Here is a 22,282-nt window from a genome sequence, read left to right on the forward strand (position 1 = left end):
TATGCAGTGTTGCAGCCTTTTTTTCTCTTTTTTTCTAGGCTGCTCAGGTTTTCCCACAGGAGCCGGAGCTGTGCCGAATCGCAACTAGGGGAGTAATTGAATTAGCGTTATGTGAAAGTACTTGTCTGTCTTTTGCAGGCAACAGACCGTGAAAGAGATCCCATTACGTACAGTGTCCTGAGCGGTGATCCTGGCGCCATCTTTGAACTCAACCAAACGTAAGCTCCCTTTGGAAAGAATTTACTTTGTGTGTCATTTGCAACACCAGATGTTCTGGACTCTTGAAAATGAAAGTTCCTAAATAGTTCTTGATTTAAATGCATAATTCTATTGAAATGTCTTGCATGACAATTTAAAACCTCTTCAAACTTTAAAAAGGTTCCTTAGACTTGTTTACAAAATTCACAGAAAAAAAGATTTTTTTTAAATTATTTAATTATTTATTTTTTGATTAGTGGCATCCATCCCAAGAACTCTTTTTTACTCTTTTTAATAGTGCAATATTAAGCCATATGCTGCTGCTTTTGCTACCTCCGGTCTTATCTTCACTAGTGCAGATAGCTCAAGATGTTCAGTGGTAACACCAGCCATTGCAAATTCATTCTGGGTTTGTTGATGTGATCACAGTGAGGTCACAGATCTTTACTATTGTAGACCAGTTTCTGCCACGTTTGTCCATTTAATACTCAGCATCGGCTTCCAGCTCATCTAAACCAAGCTTTAAACACACAAGCAAGTGTACTGGGAGATAAGACAATAACTAAAATAACAGTAGGTAGACCACTGGTTCTTAGTGCTAGTCCTAAAAATAAGGCATCCAACTGTTCAAACACTTCTGATTCACAATTCTGTATCTGTTTCACATTGTGGGTATAGAGCATACTGATGTTGTAAAGTCCATCATTTCATTCTGTTCAAGCTTAGATGTGTAACCCATATCCCTTTTATTAGAATTATTAATACATGAATAAATAGATCAATTCTTGTATTTCTAAAAAACAAGCTTAGAGATATTTTATTTTTGTTCTCCCAAGGGTCTTTTTTCTTTTGTTAAAAATAAATAAATGCCTTCATGTCTTATACTGATACTGATATACTTACAATGTAAAGAGTGTTGAGCCAGAGGATTACATTAATTCAAAAGAGCTCCATGTCTGTCTATTATTTCCTTTAGTATATATGTATAATAAACCTCTTGTATCATGGGTCAGTTCAGTCACCTCCCGGCTTTTGAAAGGCAAGATATTACAAACATTCTTAAATTATTAACCATCCTGTGTGTGCCGTTCTCCCCAGAATTCAAGTGGCTGCTGCAGCCGCCCATCACATACAGCAGCCCCTCCTCCTTACATTACCATTTCGAGTGGCATGCAGCGCTGTAGCCTTGCTGCCAATCAGAAAGGGGCTTTATGCAATAGCTCAGCAGATCCACGCATTCAGCAAAAGCTGCCTGGAGGCGAGTCTGTAAATGTGTACTTAGCTGTAGACAGCTTGTGTCGAGAAGACCAAGGCTGATGCGTGAATTGCCAAACATTCACAAAAAAGGAGAATGTGCAAGGGCTTGACAGTGATGGAATAAAAACAGCTGCATCTTTTCTCCAAAACCCTGTAACAGTTTGGGATGTTTTGAATCCACAGTTAAAGTGAAAATGTAGACACATTTCTTTAACTCCACAAACATGCAAAAGCTTTTTTTCCCTCAATTTTAACGATATTCAGTTCCCACCAAATATCTAGGATTCCCACTGTGCCACCAATGCTGGTAGGGTACAAGCTGGCATGCAAAGACTGAGTGATGGGGGGAGGGTGGCAGAAGAAAGACCATACAACCCACCCAGAGAGAAAGTTTGTTTTCTGAGGACCCAAAATTCCCATTTGTAAGGTTTCCACTGAAACTATGAGGTGTAAACATAATGGGAGATTATACCTTGGCATCATGTAAATTGCCTGCCTAAAATATCACACACTAAGTGCTTGACACTGGACAATGAGCAAAACTGTAGCCTGACTACAGTACACTTCAGTACACATCTCTTACTTAGAAAGATGAGAGAGGCCTGTAATTTTCATCATAGGTACACTTCAACTATGAGAGACAAAATGAGAAGAAAAAAAAACAGAAAATCACATTGTAGGATTTGTAAATAATTTATTCATAAATTATGGTGGAAAATAAGTACTTGGTCAATAACAAAAGTTCAACTCAATACTTTGTAAAATAACCTTTGTTGGCAATGACAGAGGTCAACGTTTCATATAAGTCTTCACCAGGTTTGCACACACTGTAGCTGGTATTTTGGCCCATTCCTCCATGCAGATCTTCTCTAGAGCAGTGATGTTTTGGGGCTGTTGCTGGGCAACACAGACTTTCAACTCCCTCCACACATTTTCCATGGGGTAGAGGTTGGGAGACTGGCTAGGCCACTCCAGGACCTTGAAATGCTTTTTACAAAGCCACGTTCCATCTTCAATGCTCTCACTGATGGAAGGAGGTTTTGGCTTAAAATCTCATAATACATGGCCCTGTTTATTCTATTCTTTAACACGGATCAGTCATCCTGTCCCCTTTGCAGAAAAACAGCCCCAAAGCATGATGTTACCACCCCCATGCTTCACAGTAGGTATGATGTTCTTGGGATGCAATTCAACATTCTTCTTCCTCCAAACACGACGAGTTGAGTTTTTACCAAAAAGTTCTATTTTGGTTTCATCTGACCACATGATATTCTCACAATCCTCTTCTGGATCATCCATATGCTGACACGCCTGGCACTGTAGGATTTATTAAATTAATATATTAAATTAAATAAATTCTTTTAAAATCCTACAATGTGATTTCCTGGATTTTTTTTTTCATTTTGTCTCTCATAGTTGAAGTGTACCTATTATGAAAATTACAGACCTCTCTCATCTTTCTAAGTAGCGGAACTTACACAATCAGTGGCTGACTAAATACTTTTTTGCCCCACTGTACATTAAGTATTGCTTACTTAAACACTGTTTTAGGCAGGTGGGGATTGAGCTGATTGGTGGTTGTTAGCTAGTGTGGTCGGTTACACACATGTGACCCCCAAAGCTTAATGCATCAAAATAACATTGGCCAAGTACATAAAGGTCTGCACTTTTACTTAATGTTTTGCTTCACTTGTTACAATAACACATAAAACCTATGGTTTAAATAGAACACCAAAACATACTCAAAAATATGACTTTTGCCAGTAAAAAGTGGGCAGTGGTGGCTCAGCGGTTAGAGCGCCGGGATATCGATAACAGGGTTGTGGGTTCGATTCCCGGGCTCGGCAAGCTGCCACTGTTGGGCCCTTGAGCAAGGCCCTTTACCCTCTCTGCTCCCCGGGTGCTGGAGTTGGCTGCCCACCGCTCTGGGTGTGTGTGTGTACTCACTGCCCCTAACACATGTGTGCGTGTGAGTGTGTGTTCACTACCAGATGGGTTAAATGCGGAGGACACATTTCGCTGTACAGTGTACAGTGACAAATACGTGCACCTTTATCCTTTAAATGATAATGCATTTAGTCCTGCAGTTAAGGACAAACATAATAAAAATATAATTCACCACTCTATTGTGTTTTTCTACTGGCTAGCTGGAAAGGTAACAATGACACATTTCTGTAACCTCTGACAACAGTTAGATGCAATTGTTACCAGTATTTCTCAGTGATTACTTCACATGCTAAAGCTATTGCTAACTGGATGGTCTGGGTAAATGAAATGCAATCACAGCTGAAGCTTTGCTTGGTGTCAATGCATGTGTCTTCTGTGGATTTAGTATCTTAGCTACTCACCATGCCAAGCTTCAGTGTGAAGCACTTTTTTATGGATAGTGTAAGTTCTACATTGGGACAGCATAGGATCATTTAATTTACCCAGACCATCTGTTGTGCAAAAGCATTATCACTTGAAGTAGAACAGTACATATCGGGTTGATTTGACACTAAAATTACTGAGAAAGAAGTGATGTAAAAGGGAAACACTTTTCTAGTATCAGTGTTCTCAGTAATGTTGATCAGTTGTTGCACTACACCAACCATGCCCTGGCTGATAAACTGCATTTTGGAGTAAAAGAAAAATTGTGCATTAATAGATTTATTCCCTGTACTGTCCCCACATAAACACTATATTGCCAAAAGCATTCACTCACCCATCCAAATCATTGAATGCAGGTGTTCCAACCAATTCCATGGCCACGGATGTATAAAACCAAGCACCTAAGCATGCAGAATGCTTCTACAAACATTTGTGAAAGAATAGGTCGCTCTCAGAGGCTCAGTGAATTTGTGTGGTACTGTGATAAGATGCCAGTCCAGTCATGAAATTTCCTCGCTACTAAATATTCTGCAGTCAACTGTCAGTGGTATTATAACAAAGTGAAAGTGATTCGGAACATCAGCAACGACAGTGCATAGAGAGCTTCATGAAACAGGTTTCCATGGCCGAGCAGCTGCATCCAAGCCTTACATCACCAAGCGCAATGCAAAGCGTCTGAGCAGTGGTATAAAGCATGCCGCCACTGGACTCTAGAGCAGTGAAGACGTGTTCTCTGGAGTAATGAATCACACTTCTCCGTTTGGCAAGGTGAACGATACTTGTTTGACTGCGTTGTGCCAAGTGTAGAGTTTGGTGGAGGGGGGATTATGGTGTGGGATTGTTTTTCAGGAGTTGGGTTTGGCCCCAATTTCATGCTCCCAACTTTGCAGGAACAGTTTGGAGATGGCCCCTTCCTGTTACAACATGACAGCTAATCAGTGCACAAAGCAAGGTCCATAAAGACATGAATGAGCAAGCTTGGTGTAGAAGAACTGCACAGAGTCCTGAACTCAACCCGACAGAACACCTTTGGGATTAATTAGAGTGGAGATTACAAAACAAGGCCTTCTCGTCAACATCAGTGTCTGACCTCACAAATGCGCTTCTGGAAGAATGGTCAAACATTCCCAAAAACACACTCCTAAACCTTGTGGAAAGCCTTCCCAGAAGAGTTGAAGCCCATTCATAGACATCATATAAAATCCAATAGATTAAGAATGGGATGTCACTCAAGTTCACATGCGAGGAAATACTTTTGGCAATGTAGTATGTGTATACTAACGCAATCTAAATTTAACACGATTAAAAAAATAGTGCCGTTAACGGAGTAAGGTCTGTTAAACAGGTTCATATCAATCGTTGGCTCTATTGCGACAGGATTTACAAGCTATATGAAACGGAGAGGGCAAAACTACCTCAGGATTTGGAACACAGATTCTATTGCCCTTACGGGTGAATATTGAACATCACTAGGTAACGACAGCTATCTCGGAGTTACAGCTCATTATATAAATGAACATTGGCGACTTCATTCACATGCTTTAATGGTCACGACAACAGAGGAGAGGCATCATGCTGCAACTTGTGCTGAACATTTTATGGATGTGGCAAAGCAGTGGAGCACCCTATACCCTAAACCGATGTTCTGTGCAAGGAATATGATAGCAGCGATGAGACACCTACCTAGGATAGATAGATAGATAGATAGATAGATAGATAGATAGATAGACAGACAGACAGACAGACAGACCTAGAAAAAACTTATTTTCTATAACACTTAGACAGATCTTTAAAAATGAGATTCATTGCGATTAACTATATAAAATTCTGAGATTAATCGCTGAGATTACATTTATTTATCGTATGACATCTCTCTCTCTCTCTCTCTCTATATATATATAGATATATAGATATATAGATATATATAAGAAAGAGAGAGCATGGCTTAGCACCATGGCAAGCCCTGTGCTGATAGGAGCACTCATCAGGTGGCTCAGAGACACTCCAAGCTCGCCGCCCACTCGTCCTCCTCCTCACCGACTCAGAAAATCAAATTAGTTGGATAACCTCTGCCTCGCTTCAGCTTTGGAGTGATTCTCAGATGATAACTGCTCTCTCTTCCCCCCAATAGCCTATTAGTCACTCAGGAGTTCAAAACTATGGGAGTAAATGGTGTTCCCTTGTTTGACTTAATTCGATTTAATAGTTTAAAATTTCCAGCAGATGCAGTACAGTAATGTTGATGCCAAACTTTTAGCTCTTTCAGTTTTACAATACTATCGATGCCACATAATGAGGAAACAGATCCGTGTTTAAGCATGTGTGTTTATGCCAGATAATAGCCTGTGTGAATAGATAATACATACACATGAGATCCTCTAAAGCTTTGAGGATGCCGTCTTGAGCTTACTTGTTTTTTTACATAGACAATGCATGCCTGTCAATGCATGTGCCTCCTTGAGCTACAAGCCTTTGTTGACAAGACAGGGTTTTTTGTGTCAGTTCAAAACTTCTCGGTTTCATCTTCACACTAATTGAAAAGCTAAGGCGTGAAATACTGTATGCGAGTGACAGGCTTGCTTGTCTATCTGTGCCAAAAATGTTTTCCAAGGACGGGTGACATATATTGAGCATAAAAGTGGAGCAAACAGTAAATCTGTCACAAATTCTGCAAATGAACCCACAGAATCTACAGTTTGTCATTCAGTGTTGGGTTACAAGCACTGTATGAAGATTCCCCCTTCAAACCAAACTGCATTGCATTTAAATTCCACCACTCCTCCACCAGAAGAACTGCCTATTGCCGAAGTGATCTGTAAGCCTAAGTCACATTGTCCATCTCTCCGGAATGAGTCTGAATACATTTTACAGATGCTTCTAGCTGTGGGCCAACAATTATTATATTTCAATTTCTTGCAGCTATAGTCTGATTTATCTGTTCATAATGACACGCAGGGCTGGCCAAGAATTTTGTGAAAGACTAATGCGGTTCCTTGCTGTTTTTTCAGGGAACAAATGAGCCCGTCAGTTCCACATTTGATAGAGTAATCTCAGCTGAAAATGACTCACTGTGTCTCTATTTGGGCTTTGCATTCTTCTTCTTTGCCACTCTTTTCCAGGCCCAGATTCTTTACAAAACACATTCTTACAGCCCAATATCTCACTACAATGTGGAAATAGGCAAGAGGCTGATAGTTTATAGCTAAAGCACACTTGCATACTTGTGTAAAACTCTGTCGTCTGCAGTTTTTCTAAATTTCACGGTGTCATACTTATCTTTTGCAGGTCCGGGCAGTTGGTGTTGGCAAAGATGCTTGACAGGGAGAGCACAGATCGCTATACACTGACCATCACCGCGTCCGACGGCAAGCTGGATGGGGTAAGGCCTGAAGCAGCCAGTCAGTCACTCTCTCAGTCAGTCGATCACTGCCTGTGGTAAACACGGTGTATGACAGTTGCTCCTTCTCAAAGCTAATCCTCTGTCTACAGAGAATTCGCTTACTTGAGTGCAAGTGGAGCGCAGCATGCCCTGAATTGAATGGACCCTAGTCCAGTTTCATTGAATAGATCCTTGGTTTTATGTTCACTTCTGGAGAAAATCTAAAACGTAAACCTTCTTCTACTATCTTAAACTAATGCTTGACTTCTACATTCAGAAAGCAAACCCTAGTCTGAACCATTTGTACAGGCAAAGAGCATTATCTCTACAGTTATTCCTTGCTGTCTGTGTCATTTGAATTTTGCAGACTCCTGTACTTTGCTCCTTTTCCCCGTCTGTGGTACCCGCTGTGCATTCTTTAAGTGGCTCTCTCCAAGGGCTTGCTGTGATTGATCTGAATAGCGGTGGAACGAGGTGTATCTCACCGTGGAGTGATTATACTGTGATGATGGAGATAAATGAGCAGAGCAAGCTTTTTTTTAATTATGGCGCTCGTTCCCTCGTTTCGGTCTGTCACCAAGCCGGCTTCCTGGGCAAGCCGTTTTCTGCTATGGATGAACTAGTTTATGTCTCCCACAGCAGCATGGAATAAAAGAACCATTACGCTCTGGGTTTAGCGTTAGCTTCCAAGGGCATTCGCCTAATTGTCTTGCCCGCTGCCTTGATGATGCTTCCCTTGGCGTGGGGGTGAGGCGTCAGGTGGGGGGAGTTCTTAAATCCAAAAACCTTCTCCTCTAACCTCCAGCTTGTCAAGGCAGCACATCAGAGGCAGGAAAGACGGGCGTTAGTGTTGCTTTGGTATTGCACCACTCTGACCTTTATGGAAAATGAATACAAATTCCTTTCTCTTGTCATGCGGTGCTGAGTGAACAACCACTATGATTTAATCAGAGTCCACCTTAATTGGCAGACTCTTCCACACTGATTCTCTCCTTCGCTGTTTTTTGTTGAGACAAGCTGCTGCTGGGTCACTATACGCAAGATGGCTGAGGAAGGTATAATTACTCTCTCTCTCTCTCTCTCTCTCTCTCTCTCTCTCTCTCTCTCTCTCTCTCTCTCTTTCTTATTCTCTTTCTATCCCTCACCTTGAGAGCATCTGCAACTCCCTTTCCCCCACCTGACCTTGTTGCCTCCACTTACAGCTGAGAACATTGGGGAAAGTTTTAGCAAGCCAGGTGTGGGAGTGGGTGAAGCACAAATCTAGAAAAGTTGTTGAAATTCAGTGACCTTTCTTAAAACACTTGGTCATTAGCCAATTTAATAAAAACACCTTCCTTGAGTGTTCAGTAGGGGAGGGATGTGAATTGAATGCATCCCTAAGGTTCCCAGAAAGAGCTCAGCTACTTGACCCCTGCTCCAGGGGGAGGTGACCAGCGTCAACTCCGCTGCCCAGAGAGAAAAGGAGTGATCACAGTTCCAGATAACCCTGAGGCCAAGGTCCACATAGTGTGAACCACATCAGAGCTTCAGACCAAACCGTCTGATTCGCTTGAATTTCCATCTAAGCCCTGGCTGCTTCTACTTAGAGGAGTTTTATGTAAATGTGCAGGATATTCGGCCTGGCCTGTGTTTCACCCGCTTTGAGGCATTCGAGGGCGGTTGATTTCATTTCATCTGTACTAAGTCTGCCTTTTGCAACATTGACAACCTGAAAAACAGTAACATGTTTGTCTTGCAGCTTACAAGAGTGACTTTGCACCTGCCTTGCGCTAAGCCTTCAATGGGCACAATGCAAACTCAGCAGGCTTTATAGCCACTGCATGAAAAATATACCATTTACAGTCACCATTTAAAGCTTTAATAAAGAACTCTGTATGGCAATGAAATAACATTAGCAAATATATGATACTTTCACATCGCCTTCGCCAATTAAATTGGCTAGATATTATTACCTCTGGGGCCTGTGGTTTATGTTAGGAAATGACTGTGAGGAGATGTGATTAGAACGATCAAATGTAGGCTGAAGCCTCAGAAGGGGATGTGGGTGAGGGGACTGAGGTGGTCAGGAGGCATCTTGCAATTCGGCTCCAGGTCTAATGGCCAGCGCTTCTTATCTGATCCTGAAGTAAAGAATAACCCGTGTTTCCCATCAGTCCTCCACTGTTTTCCCAATGTTCAGTTGATGCCAGTGCATGACAAGGCACTTCCAAAACTGCAGGTTTAGAAACGCAAGCCTGAAGGGAACCTCTACACTTTACAGTGTTCTGTCTTCTCACACTGGATTCAAACATCCACTAATTATCAGCTTTATGAGTTGAATTGTGATTGTCAGAATGGGAACAAATTTAGCTCCAGCAGTCAGTAGCCCTCCAGGATCACTGCATGATACTTCATCTCTAGATGAACATGAACATTTTTAAAAGCATTAATGGCTTTTCATTTCTTATTGGATTCATGTCCAATAGCCTAATATCAGCAATCATGTCCGTGGCTGTAATGAAACAATTCACGTTGGCAAAGCCGGCTTGGTGACAGAGGCTAATTGGCCTGTAAGAAATTCCCAGGAATGGATGAAACTTTCCCCGAACGTTTCCACCAATACCGCATATGATGATGAGCATAATTTGAATAGAGTGCTTTTAGAATCGGGAGCGGTGTTATTGCACCTAGCTTCATGAAACTCATCCATGGTTCTCTGGAAATGTCTGCGCCTGTTCCGTGGTGGCCATTTCTTTATGTAATCACTGCCAGATGCAATTAGCCATGCTGTTTACGTTCTAAAAATGTACTTTTGCTGTGTGCCAAAAAAAAGTGGAAATAAGAGCTGGCCGACATGCCTCTTCTGTAAGTGGCCAGTAGCGTTAAGATAAAAGCTCTGCATGTTCTAATGGTGCATAAGTGGACCCACCACCATTTAGGGCATTTATGTTCATCTGGAACCCAGTGTCCGCTGTGCTGAAGTAGCTGGGTGTATAGATAACTTTTTTGTACAGATATAGGTAATTTTATGCTTACGTTTCTCCAAATTAAGCTTCATTAAATGTTCAGTACAGCAGAGAAACATCTGTTCTATGAACAGGAAAAACACAGATTGGAGTTTTATGGACTGGTTCATGTACTAAGAAAGCTGAGCTGCTTGTTTTTTAATTTGAAGGATTGTAAATTATGTAAGTATTATAAGGTGCCTATTTAAATGTTTTGTCTTGTGAAATTAAGTTAATCATTGTCAGCCTCCTCCCAGCTAACTGATTTGGCGTCTACCGTCGATCCGGTCTCCAAAAATGCTAATATGCCCGGCAGCTGTGGAAATTTTTCATTAGACCTCTATTCACAGCTTGATGATGAATGCAAATATGTTATCAATTTTGCTAGATCTATGTAAATTAATCAGTGGAAGGGGATATTTGTTTATGAAAGCAAACAGTGAGCCCCCGCCAGGCAAAGACATTCTTATTCAACAGTTTGAGGGCTTGATTTATTCACACACCACCATATCAGCCTCTGCATGACTGATATTACTCATATATGTGTACACAAGCCCAAAGGATTCTATCCTTCTATCTATGTAAAAGTGTATGTGGAATATGGCTAAACGATATGATAAAAATCCTCACGATGTTTATAGACTTTTTTTGTGAAACACAATATTTATCACGATACATGTAATTACAGACTAAATACATCAGTAGCGCCAGATTCTTAAAAACTACTCAGATACTCAGTTCCTCTCCCATACCGAATAGAGTGATTTTTCTTCAACATCTGCTATTCTTCATCTAATTAAAACAGTCTAATTACACTGTTAGTAATGAAACCTGCAGCTGATCTGTGTTTATAAAGCACTAACAGTATCATCGATATGCTTAGAAAAGCGCATTGTTATCCCGATAACAAAATTTATCACAAAAATATAAAAAAATATCGTCATATTGCCCGATCAAAGGTTTTAGAACGCCCCCAATTGTTCCAGTTTTTGTTGAGATTAAGGGACTTCAAGTCCAATTAATGACCTTAAATGGTACAAAATCTAGTTTCTTTAAATTGTCCAATGACAAATAGGAGACTCCCAGGGCGTTTTATGGGGGGAAATAATTTTACAACCAAAAAATGTACATAAATGTACAAAACATGTTTTAGGGAATAAGTCATTGGTCAACAACTATGTCTGTTGCAATTGAAGACATTAAATCACTGCACTCTCTACCACAATATTAACACATGAATGGTTTGCTGTTATAATGATGAAAAGACAATTAACAAAAACAGAGCTAGACCATTATATCTTTCTTTTGTAGAAATTACAAATATAGCCAAAATATTGTGACTGAAGAGGTCTGCTACAGGAAATGGTCTGGCTAACCCAAATCCATAACAGCATCAGAAAACAAGTTTCTAATGTCATCATCAGAAGACAATGTTTTTCAGTGTGATAGGCTCACATGATGATACCTTGTAGCTCAGCTAAACACTGGATCAAGTCTCAGTGGCAGTAAGAAAGTCATTGCAAAGACAGCAAAATATGAATAGCAGGCCTGCCTTGGCCATGCAACATGCATCTACCAGAGGACTACTGGAAAACTTGGGGGGTTCTAAAACTTTTGACCAGTAGTGTATACCCAAAAGTGTATGCAGAATTCTGAATTTTGGCCTATATTACCATTGCATGTAAATGTTGACTAAAGGAACAAACACTAGAGAACTTACCCTCAGTCCTTATTTGGCTGCCTGACAAATGAAAAAACACATTTTCAAATGTGAATCACATCTTTAAAAGGATTTATACCATTGCTAGACTGGTTGCCTGGGGCAGAAAATGGTTAACACCTCTTTAAAATTTCAACATTGTCTGCAATGTCAAAATTCCATGGAAGAATGCTTCCCTCCACAGCAACAGTAAGCAAATGCACCTGCCTGTTAATGACTTTTATGCTTATGGAAGCATTTAATTTTTCGTTTATGTTAATGAGATTGTCTGTGGTCTCATTTCATTGGTCTTTGGTCTCTGAATATTAGTGAGGTTGTTTGTTATTGTGTTTCATTGGACTTTGATGTTTCCATGTTAAGCTCAGAACCTTTCATATTAATATTTGATATTTTATACATGTAGCTGATTGGAAAAAATTTCAGTATACCCAGTATTACCCACCGGTTCTATCAAGCTGAAATCTGAAGTTTTGACCTCACACTTTCTCATTTGCAGACCTCGACAGCCACGGTGGACATTTTGGTGACCGATGTCAACGATAACGACCCTGTATTTGATCCTCTATTGCCCCAGAATCTCACGGTTCAGGAGGAGCAGGCCAATGCTTTTGTGGGTCAGGTGAAGGTAAGCCTGTGTTTACAGACGCTTCTCCAATTTTTTTCCATGAAACTGCACTACTCCTGCCCTTCGTTTCACAGTGCGCAATTATTCCTTTCTTAAACTTTGTGCCATCAGTCAGAAAATACACTAGGGGTGCTTTTTTTCTAATCAATTACCTGATAACTGCATTTGATACTAAACTGATACTTTAGACAACAAATGAATATATGACAAAAAAAAGCCGGAAATGTTGGTAGGCTAACAACTTGAGCTAGTACCAAAATGCAATTGTACCATTTTACATTTTACCTAACATTTTTAATACAGTTAGACAGCTGAGCCATTTAGGAGTTTGAACATTGCATGCACACAGTCAATCCATGGGGATTTTTTTCCGCAGTGGCACATCTTCACCCGTTCACTTCAGTGACCTCTTCATTGTTTCTGTCGCAGCTAGTCTTCTTAATTAAGCAAAGCCCCTCCTCTGCAGATGGCCCAAGGCTCCAAGGCTCTCTGACTATCCCGCAAGGCGGGTGCTAATCAGTGCCCACTGGGCAGGTGGTTGGCACTGAGCCAGTGGTCTCCCTCCGGCCTCTTCTTGGCCTCTTGTCACGCCTCAGCTTCCTGCCCGCTATGCTGTTTATGATTTTCCAATTAAATACATGTAATTTAAATAATTTGTCACCTTCGGGGACGTCCCGTAATGAGCGGCTTTGTTAAGCTACAAGGAGTTGTAATTAGCGGCCTAGATTAATAGAGCTCCGCTTTGTCAGGACAGTAATCATGGCATATCGCAGGCGGGCGTCTGCCGGGGCGGGGGTGGGTGGGCAAAGGGACGTCTGTTTGTTGACAATGCTTCGTTTTAACTATGAGAAAATGACATTGGGGCCCAAATAGACACTTGCTACATAACAAAAGTCGTATAAGTGAGTTGAAGCCTTTTTGAAGCACTTATTTTCCTTTTTGAAAACTGAAAGAGCGAAGCACTTCTTTATTATTACAGAGGTAAAGGATAAACATATTTTTTGTCCTTGTCACACAAAGAAACGGTAACACTTTATTTGGAGTGGTCCTTTGTAGATGTTTAATAAACCTAAGAGTATCAGTAACCCATATCGGAAACAGTATATCAGTAAAGTAGTGCTTTAACATCTGAATCCAGCCTTACCCTAACCCTAACCTTAACCTCCACCCAACACCTAATTCAAAACATTATCCTGGCCCTAACCCTAACCATAGCCTCAACCCAAAACCTAATTCTAACCCTCATTATGGCCTCTTAATCTTTAACCTAATCCATTTAAGTCCTAGTTACAGACTGCTGCCAGCACCAAGCCTTGTTGAGGATGGTAAGGTGATCCTTAACAAGGGGTTTAAGATGATCAGTGATTTCTCAGGTGAACATATACAGATCTGAATTTAGTAAAATAAAGTAAAATAAAGGGCTGAATTCAGATGAAGACGATAAAAGTCTCTTAATTATCTGTCACTAATATAAATGATTAATACTAATATTACCATTTTTAACTATCATTACTTTCATTACTCTTACCATCACTGCTATATTACATGATTACACCATAATTATTATATTATAATTATAAATATGTTGCACACCTGGGCAGTACAACAGTTTTGGTGGTTTGGTGACGTTTATTAGTAATTTATAAATAGTTCTGACCAGAAGAGGATGGGTCCCCCTTGTGAGTCTTGGTTCCTCCAGCTCTGAGGGAGTTTTACCATGTCAGTGTAGCCTTTGGCTTGCTCACTGGGGGTCCTCATGTCTTCTTATGTTGTTGATTTCTTGTCTTTTTACTAATTACTGATTGTGCAAAGCTGCTTTGTAACAACAGCAGTTGTAAAAAGTGCTATACAAATCAATTTGATTTGTTATTTGCAGCTATATCACTGATGCATTGTTGATATGTTATTGAGAGTCTTATGAGTGTTTATTCCAGCTAAAAAGGTCCACTCTAAATAAAGTGTCACCCAAAAACATCTATATTTCAGTTGGTTTTTACATTTTGACATAACAAAACTCAGGCAGTTGTTATATCCGCCTTATTCTTCCATGCTCACTATCAAAAGTTTGTTTCTTCCACTTTTGTGTAGATTTTACGGTCATTTCATAACAAATGGTTTATGATTGTATTGTATTCCAATGTCTGAAATAGAATATTGCAGTGGACATCGATCATATAATGACTTGCTGTGCTAACCCAACATGCCAACCAGCTATTAAATGCTATTTAGAGCATAGCTAACTAGTTTTCCAACACAACGCGAACGAAGAGGACCGGTGTCTGTGGTTACATTTAAAACACCCACCCAAACATCCATACATCTGCTCTTACTGTTTTGTGTGTGTGTGTGGGGGGGGGGGTCAACACCAGAGCAGGGTTGAACAGTGTTGTTCAATGCAGAGGCACAGTGACTGGAATTAATTATATTATTCAAGTAGTATGGGCTTGTCACTGTACCGTTCACAAAGTGTAGGGCAGTTCTGTATTGACTTGACACACCTGCCCACACTGTAACACCACCACTACCAAAGGCTTGTCTTGTGACAACAGTGGCTGATACATAGCGCTCTCCTTGACGTCTCCAACATCCTTAGCGGTCATCATTTCTGATCCTTGTGAATTGACTTCATCAGTGAACAACACTAAGGCCCACTGGTCCCTCGTCCAGTGTAAAAGCTCCCTGGCCCATGCAAGATGATGACACATGTGCCTGGTGGTGTGGTCAGGTACCCTTCAAGTCATCTAGCATGGTCTAACGTGACACTTGGGTGCCTCTCACCTCACTTAAATGTGCCTGTGGCATTCATCATCCGGTTTCGCAGGGCACTGTTCACAATGAAGTGGTCATTAGTGTGGGATGTGGCCAAAGGATGTCCACTTCTATGCTTTTCTGCGACTCTTTCAGCATCGCTGCATCTCTGTTGCAACCTGCTGATGACACACTGTGACACTGTAAGCTTAATAGCCACTTTCACATGTGAGCAGCATGATGAGGAGCACTGTTTAAATACCAGTTCAAATTGAACCAGGAAATGTATCATGGTCTATTCAAGAATCAAACACTTTTAAATTTTGACATTAAGCTAATGTTTTTAGAGAACAGCAAGTTGTGCAAAAAGTACTGAAACATTGAACAGTTGGGCATGTGAAGGTCAGCTGTAAAGGTTAGAGTCCATTTTAGGTTAATCCTGAAATTTCACCCAAAAGCCAAATATTCCCACCTTTAGTGTAGTGTATATCAATGGAGCCGCTTTCACACTGAAAGTTGTACACAAAAGAATGCCAAAGTTTCCCACTGTTAAATGGAAACTAAGGTGGGTACATCCTAGGAGAAAACATCATACCTTCTGTGAGGAAGCTGAAGCCCACCAAGGCTTGGTTTCAGAAGTCCTGGAAGATTCTGAAGCGGTCGCCACATGCACCTAACTTAAACTCTATTTAAGTCATTTAAAGGAGGTAGTTGCAGCACAAACCCAGGAAGTGAACTGGAGGCCATTGCCCACGAGGAATAGGCTAGGATTCTGAATCTGTAGTAGTCATTAAAAGTAGCATTGTTTTTGTTAAGTTTGGAGCACGTATTATATTATTATATTAACTATATTATATTATATTATAGTTATATTAGCTATGTCTATCTCTCTCTCTCTCTCTCTCTATATATATATATATATATATATATATATATATATATATATATATATGGGACATCATGACCATATATAGAAAACTAACTAGTGTGCCTGTGTGTGTGTGTGTGTGTGTGTGTGTGTGTTCATGTGGTGAGAGGTCAGAGTGACAAGCTAAATTCCCTGTTCCACACTTGTCCTGGTGCTCATTTAGAGCCCTGGACACGTCTTTCAGCTGAGGCAGGTTGGACACAGTCCAGAAGCAGACACCCCCACTCTCCCCCACCCCTCCCCACCTGGAGCAGGAATGAGCTGTGGAGGGTTGGGTTTGAAGAGAGCAGAAAAGCCTGTGGTTCTGCTATCAGTGCCACAGTAGAATCCACATTACTTCACATATCACACCTGCTGCTGCACTGATGCCAGTGGAGCAGTCTCTGATCAGAAAAGGGAAGAAACCCTTGTTGAGTCTTAAAACATATCCAGTAGTTCTGTCTGAGCAATAACAAAAATGTGTTGCAGTTTTATATATATTTTTGTCTCATAGTTAATTAAAACAAAGGCAAAAATTCTGTTGAAAATGCAGGTCCTAAACATCGAATCGAGACATAGAAAATATTTAGTAGGGTATATTATTTGGACTTGAGGTAATTGTGGTGCTCACAGAATAAAAAACAACATTCCTTCATTTTTCCCACATTTTTGTCATTGTTTTAAGATGCTGTTCCGAAGCTCGACTAGCAATACAAATCCTATTTAGCCCAGTGGTGTGACCATCAGCAGTACACTCACACTTAGGCCCATAGCTTTTTGTCTCTACTTATGCAGTTTTAGCTCAGAAATGGACTGCACAAAATTATTAATATGATTATAAATTTAATTGGATTTTAATCATGTGATGCTTCTTTAATTTATATTGTTGGCAAGACACAGGTGCTGGCAGTATAGACATCACACATTGAACCAGTTTTAAATGCCAACTCAAAGTGCGTGTCTGTCTTTCAGTCTGAGCATGAAGGAAAAAAAAAGAACAAATAATTGTCTGAGGATATGAAAACCTAAATTGTGGAAAAATATGGACAATATCAAGTCTATCTCCAGAGATTTTAACGTTCCTAAGTCCACTGCGCATCATTTTCTTGAGAGGTTTACATAAAATGGGGCTCTTCGGTAGAAGACCCAGAACACAACAGTTGTGCACTGTTGACATAAAATGCAAGAATTTACCCAAGGATGCCACAATCTTGGGAGCCACTGGACAGCTCAGCACACTTAAAGTAGAACCATAACTGTCAATTAATTTATGTCTGCCATCAGACGCCTGCAATGGCTATGAGTGATGAGAGGGAAGAGGCTAGTACACTTTTGGATTCCTGGCCACAGATGGCGGTGGCATTGCTGGGGATTGCAATAGGTCACCTACATGAGTTATTGCACATAGTTATTGCATAGTATTATAATATGTTTTCATTATGGAAAAAAACGTTTATGTGCTAACTGGAAAATACACTCAAAACTACAATACTTTAACTATAAACTATAATACTATCTGTGTGACCTGTTGTGCATAGAAAATAAGTGTATGTATGCTACAGGTTCTCTTTAGGTGTTTTGTCCTATCTATGTCATCATGTACTTTCATCTACAGAACTATGTAATGTAAATTGAATTATGCAGTAAATAGCAAAACTACGGTAAAAACCCTCGGCTGCTGACGTACAGAATGGAGAGTGTGTTATTTGGAAGAATTGTCAGTGTTCATGTGGCTTTATTGTCTGTTCAGCAGGATGCTTTTACTTACTGTGTGCTTTGTGTGCAGATATTAACAAAGTCTTGTGTTTGCATCTTATTAGCCAGTACAGAGATGTACATGTCTTCTTTCTGTCAAACCTGACTCAATTATGATTTGGCATGAGATGAATGCATATGCTTCTCGTGGCATCAACCGATTAAAATCTGTGTACAGTACAGCCACTAATTGAAAAACAAACTGTGAAAACCACGTCCTGATGGCATCTATCATCTCCCTGATAATGCCATTCATCTTTACTTGGCATTGTCTGTCCAGAGCCAAGCTTTGTCCATGAATATCAGCACAGTACAACCCATTAGTGAGTCTTTTTTGTAGTTAAGTATAAAGTTGGCTACAGAGGAAATCACTGTTCATCTGACCCTGTGTGACCTCTCCTTGTGAGGTAATTACCTTGTACTCACAAGATGGCCGCTTGCTGCCGTTGTTGTGATGCACAGTGCAGACGTATCTATAGCGGGCCTACATAAGGTTTAATTAACTTTGAATTGATTACCACAAAGACGAATGCTTTTCATTACAGGCTTCTGCTTGGTTTACAGCACGATAACAAATGGTTCAGAAAAGGAAAGACTTAGTGTTCTCAAGTGTTCGAGATTAGCCCTCAATTCAGGCACTAAGAGCTGTATTCTTATACCAATAGTCTAGGCGGATGTACATGTAGGTATCATATGGCCAGCATGCCTTAAGAATGAAGTTTCTGATTTATTTCTGATTTAATATTTAGCTAATGTTTTGCATAAAAACAACTAATCTGAAACTTAGCATTGCTGATAAAATTGGAATCCGTATCGGAAGACAACTGCTTTCACTGTCTGACTGACTGATATTTAACAATACCAGTTTGTTAAACAACAGAAGAGCAGTTTGTTTAGGTGGCGTTGAACTACTGCACTAAAGTATCTATTTTATTCTACAGATACCAACGCCAAATGTTTATGTATCAGCATTAGCACATGGTCTATGTACACTAACAGTATCAGACACTAGCGTTAGCTCACAATCCCCATCAGTGCTTCCCTTTTTTTATGCACAATATCCTCAATCAGTCAACCTTTATTTAATACTGGGAATACGTTGAGGTAGACCCTAATATGCAAAGCAGTGTAGTCTTGAGGCTAATTGGTTATGTTTCAATTCATAACGTGGGTACTACCTAAACCAGGGGTAGGGAAGTCCAATCCTGGATAGACGGATTCCTGCACAGTACACATCATACCGTTGTGGCTGTTTTTCCGTTTCTCACTTTTTATGTTGTGAATCTGTCAATTGTTCTGTGTCAAAGAATTATAATAACTGGACTAATTAAAATGCTCCACAATGACTTGGAATGAAATCTTTTTATATTGATGTGACATCTTTTAGCAGCCATATATAAAAGAAACAAGCAAGCAAGCAAGATTTTCCCTTTGTGGAATGTCATAAAAAATAGAGATGCGAATATGAAGATAAAAAAAATCTATCCATAAGCTAAATATGAGAAAGTTAGAAGTGCAGTATGCATGCATGCTGTGTTTTAAATTCTCTGTTTTAATTGACTTTTAATTTTGGAAACGTGCTTAGCTGCTTATAAGGTACATTACTGTTAAAGCAGCATTGTGTGAAAAGTAGCATTTCTTGCTCCTGGACTCCCCCTACAGTCAGGAAGAGTAATTTGTGCTTTGAGTCACTCCCAAAGAACATGTTTACATGCATTTTTGCAAAAGCTGAGAGATATAGAACCGTCACTGAAACGCATGTGAACTGAAATGGTAGAGTAATATAGGATTTGACACATTAGGCTGCGTTATGCAGTTCACACGAGCGTTATCCTGCGTGCTTCTCCAGTTACACTGCAGTTGTCAGTGTGCCAAGCCCTGGTAGAGCAATGAAAGAGATGCGATGCCATACACATCAGTGAAGGATCACAATGGTTTTGAAGCTGTTATTTTAATGTAAAAGAGGTTACATTACATTAGACGTATGAACATTTGAGCATATGAGGGTTAAAAAGTTCTAAGATCAGGATTTATTTCCTTCATTGCCATTGACTTGCAACGGAAACCTTCTCATGTGAAACATACACCAGCACAGAGCCTGAAATGTGCAGTGAGATGCAGTGAGCTAAGGATAACATGTTTTAACAATATTTTAACAGTGCTAAAGCAGTTACGGCGCGACAGCTGAAATCTCCGCGTTAGGGTTCACGTTCATTGTAAACACAAAAAAGTACTGGGGTCAGTTTAAGCTGGTTCCCTTTCAGGTTCACATCAACAGAACAACAATTGGTTTATTTGTAATGAACTGTATAACCACACCCAATGCACATATTGAACTAATGAACAAACCCTTCCTGAGATAAACTCGAGTGTGTAAAAGCACTGTAACACAGGGTAGTAGTATTTAGAACCAGAAGTGAGAACCACAAAGCTCAATAACAGCTACTACAATTCTGTAGTTACAAATAGTGAACTGATGACGAAGGTAAATAAGATTAATGACATAAGGCCAGCCATGGTGGAGAGGTTTAATTGTGAACTTGTTTTCAACAAAGGTGCAGTGAATGGTGCAGAGTACAGCAGATGAACTTAGTACTTTAGAGGTGCAGGTTTTATTTTAATGACACATTGTGATCTGACACAAATTACCCCATCAGATCAAACTTGTACCCAGACTCCATGGAGAGCTTTAGAAAGGATTACGTAATCGCCAGTTCTATAATTACGCTCCAATTAATGCCATTGACATACTCAAGCTTTTTTATCTTAATTACAAAGAAACCCCCGGTTTCATTGAACGGTCTCTTTTTTTCCCAGCCCATGCACATCGGCAAGAAAACTTGACTCGATCTTTTATGTCAGCGATTAATAGTGATTTTTAAACATTGGAAGCATCAAGGGTGGGGAACATCCTCTCACAAAGGCTCTGCTATCGATCAAGCGCTCGCATTCTCACCGTCACATTATTCTTTACTCCTTTTTCAGCGACCCAGCTTGGCAGGGAGTCTTGGCTCTAAACTTTTGCGAAAGTCTGTATATGTATGTTTGTGTGTTTGTGTGTGTGTGTGTTTCCTCTCTCTTTATCTTCACTGCTGTATAATTTATGTCAGCAGGTGGTCTGACAATCTGGTGCAGAGCTTATCAAAGAAGTGCACCATTGCTTTTGCCTGGAGGTCAATGAGGTGCCATCAGATACAAGCACTAAAAACTATGAGAAAGGATAAAACCACCAGGGTATAGTTTTTATACCATTAAATCCTAACCGTGCAGCTGGGTGCACAAAGACTTAGGATTTGTTGTTTTAGGCAAGAAAGAAGAAGGAGAAAGGCTGGAGCTCTTGATTCCGGCTGTGTTGCCTAAGTATATATTGAACATCATGCAAAAAGCTTGTGTGATGTTCTATCATGTTGTGTGTACTTCCTTATGTATATATGGAAAATGCATAGATAGTCACAACCATGAACATGTTTACATATGACTACTCATTTAGCACTTTAGCCAGTTCATGAATTTGGTACCCAAACTTTTACAGTGTGTCTCTTCTGTCACCTTTAAGTTTTGCCAAGTCATTTCTGAGATGTAAGTCCTTAACCCTATTGGTCCTTGTCCTTTTTTTTTCATGGTTTGGTGAGTATTGATGCTCTTATGGAATCATTTAAACCTTCAGAGCAGACCACTTGCTTCGAAACCCAGGTATTGCATGTGACCTGACGACCTATAGGCTAATGGTATCACAAATGTGTCTACATTTAATGCGAACAGACAGCTTAGTTGAAAATAACATGCTCAGTGTCACTCCAACATTATGTAGCTTTTTTTACTTTAAATAATAGCTTTAAAATCATGATGCTGTTCCACAGACATAGGGAGAATAGCGTCTGCATAATGCATATGCATATTGAGAAGTATCTCCTTCTTGAAGAGTGGTTTGAAACGAGAATTACACTGATCAATACCAACTCTCGCAAACAGACATACCTGTGCTGTGTCTCCCCATACTTAACATTGATTGTTTTTAGCATCGATGCTGGTGTTCTCAATTCAACAGGTAACCTACCTGAAAAAAAAGTGTTTTTACCCTGCAAATGTACTAAATCACAGTTTTAGTGATGACTATGTGGCTGTTTACACCTTGCAATGTGGTCGATGGATTTTACTTGACCACATTAACAGACAGGTGTAAAATCAGCCAGGACTAAAAATCCCATTCGGAGGTGGTCAGAGACACACCATGACCTGCATTTAACACAGGTGTAAATGCAAATACAGCTAGGCACGCGGAAATGCATAATTATTAATGTTATGGAACTCTTATTTAACTTGTTTTGTGCAGAAGTGT

At 40.1% G+C, this 22,282-nt stretch overlaps 1 protein-coding gene across 2 annotated transcripts in view; it reads left to right on the forward strand.

The window, feature by feature from the left end:
* pcdh15b (protocadherin-related 15b) overlaps positions 1-22,282 on the forward strand; it is a 218,693-nt gene that overhangs the window by 108,728 nt on the left and 87,683 nt on the right. For both annotated transcript variants that reach the window (XM_072666593.1, XM_072666592.1), the window contains 3 exons: positions 139-218; positions 7,111-7,204; positions 12,405-12,533. In XM_072666593.1, the coding sequence (XP_072522694.1) occupies positions 139-218; positions 7,111-7,204; positions 12,405-12,533 (303 nt within the window). The remainder of the gene's footprint in view (positions 1-138; positions 219-7,110; positions 7,205-12,404; positions 12,534-22,282) is intronic.

The sequence above is a fragment of the Salminus brasiliensis genome, chromosome 22 (assembly GCF_030463535.1).
Source record: "Salminus brasiliensis chromosome 22, fSalBra1.hap2, whole genome shotgun sequence".
NCBI classification, from domain to species: Eukaryota; Metazoa; Chordata; class Actinopteri; order Characiformes; family Bryconidae; genus Salminus; species Salminus brasiliensis.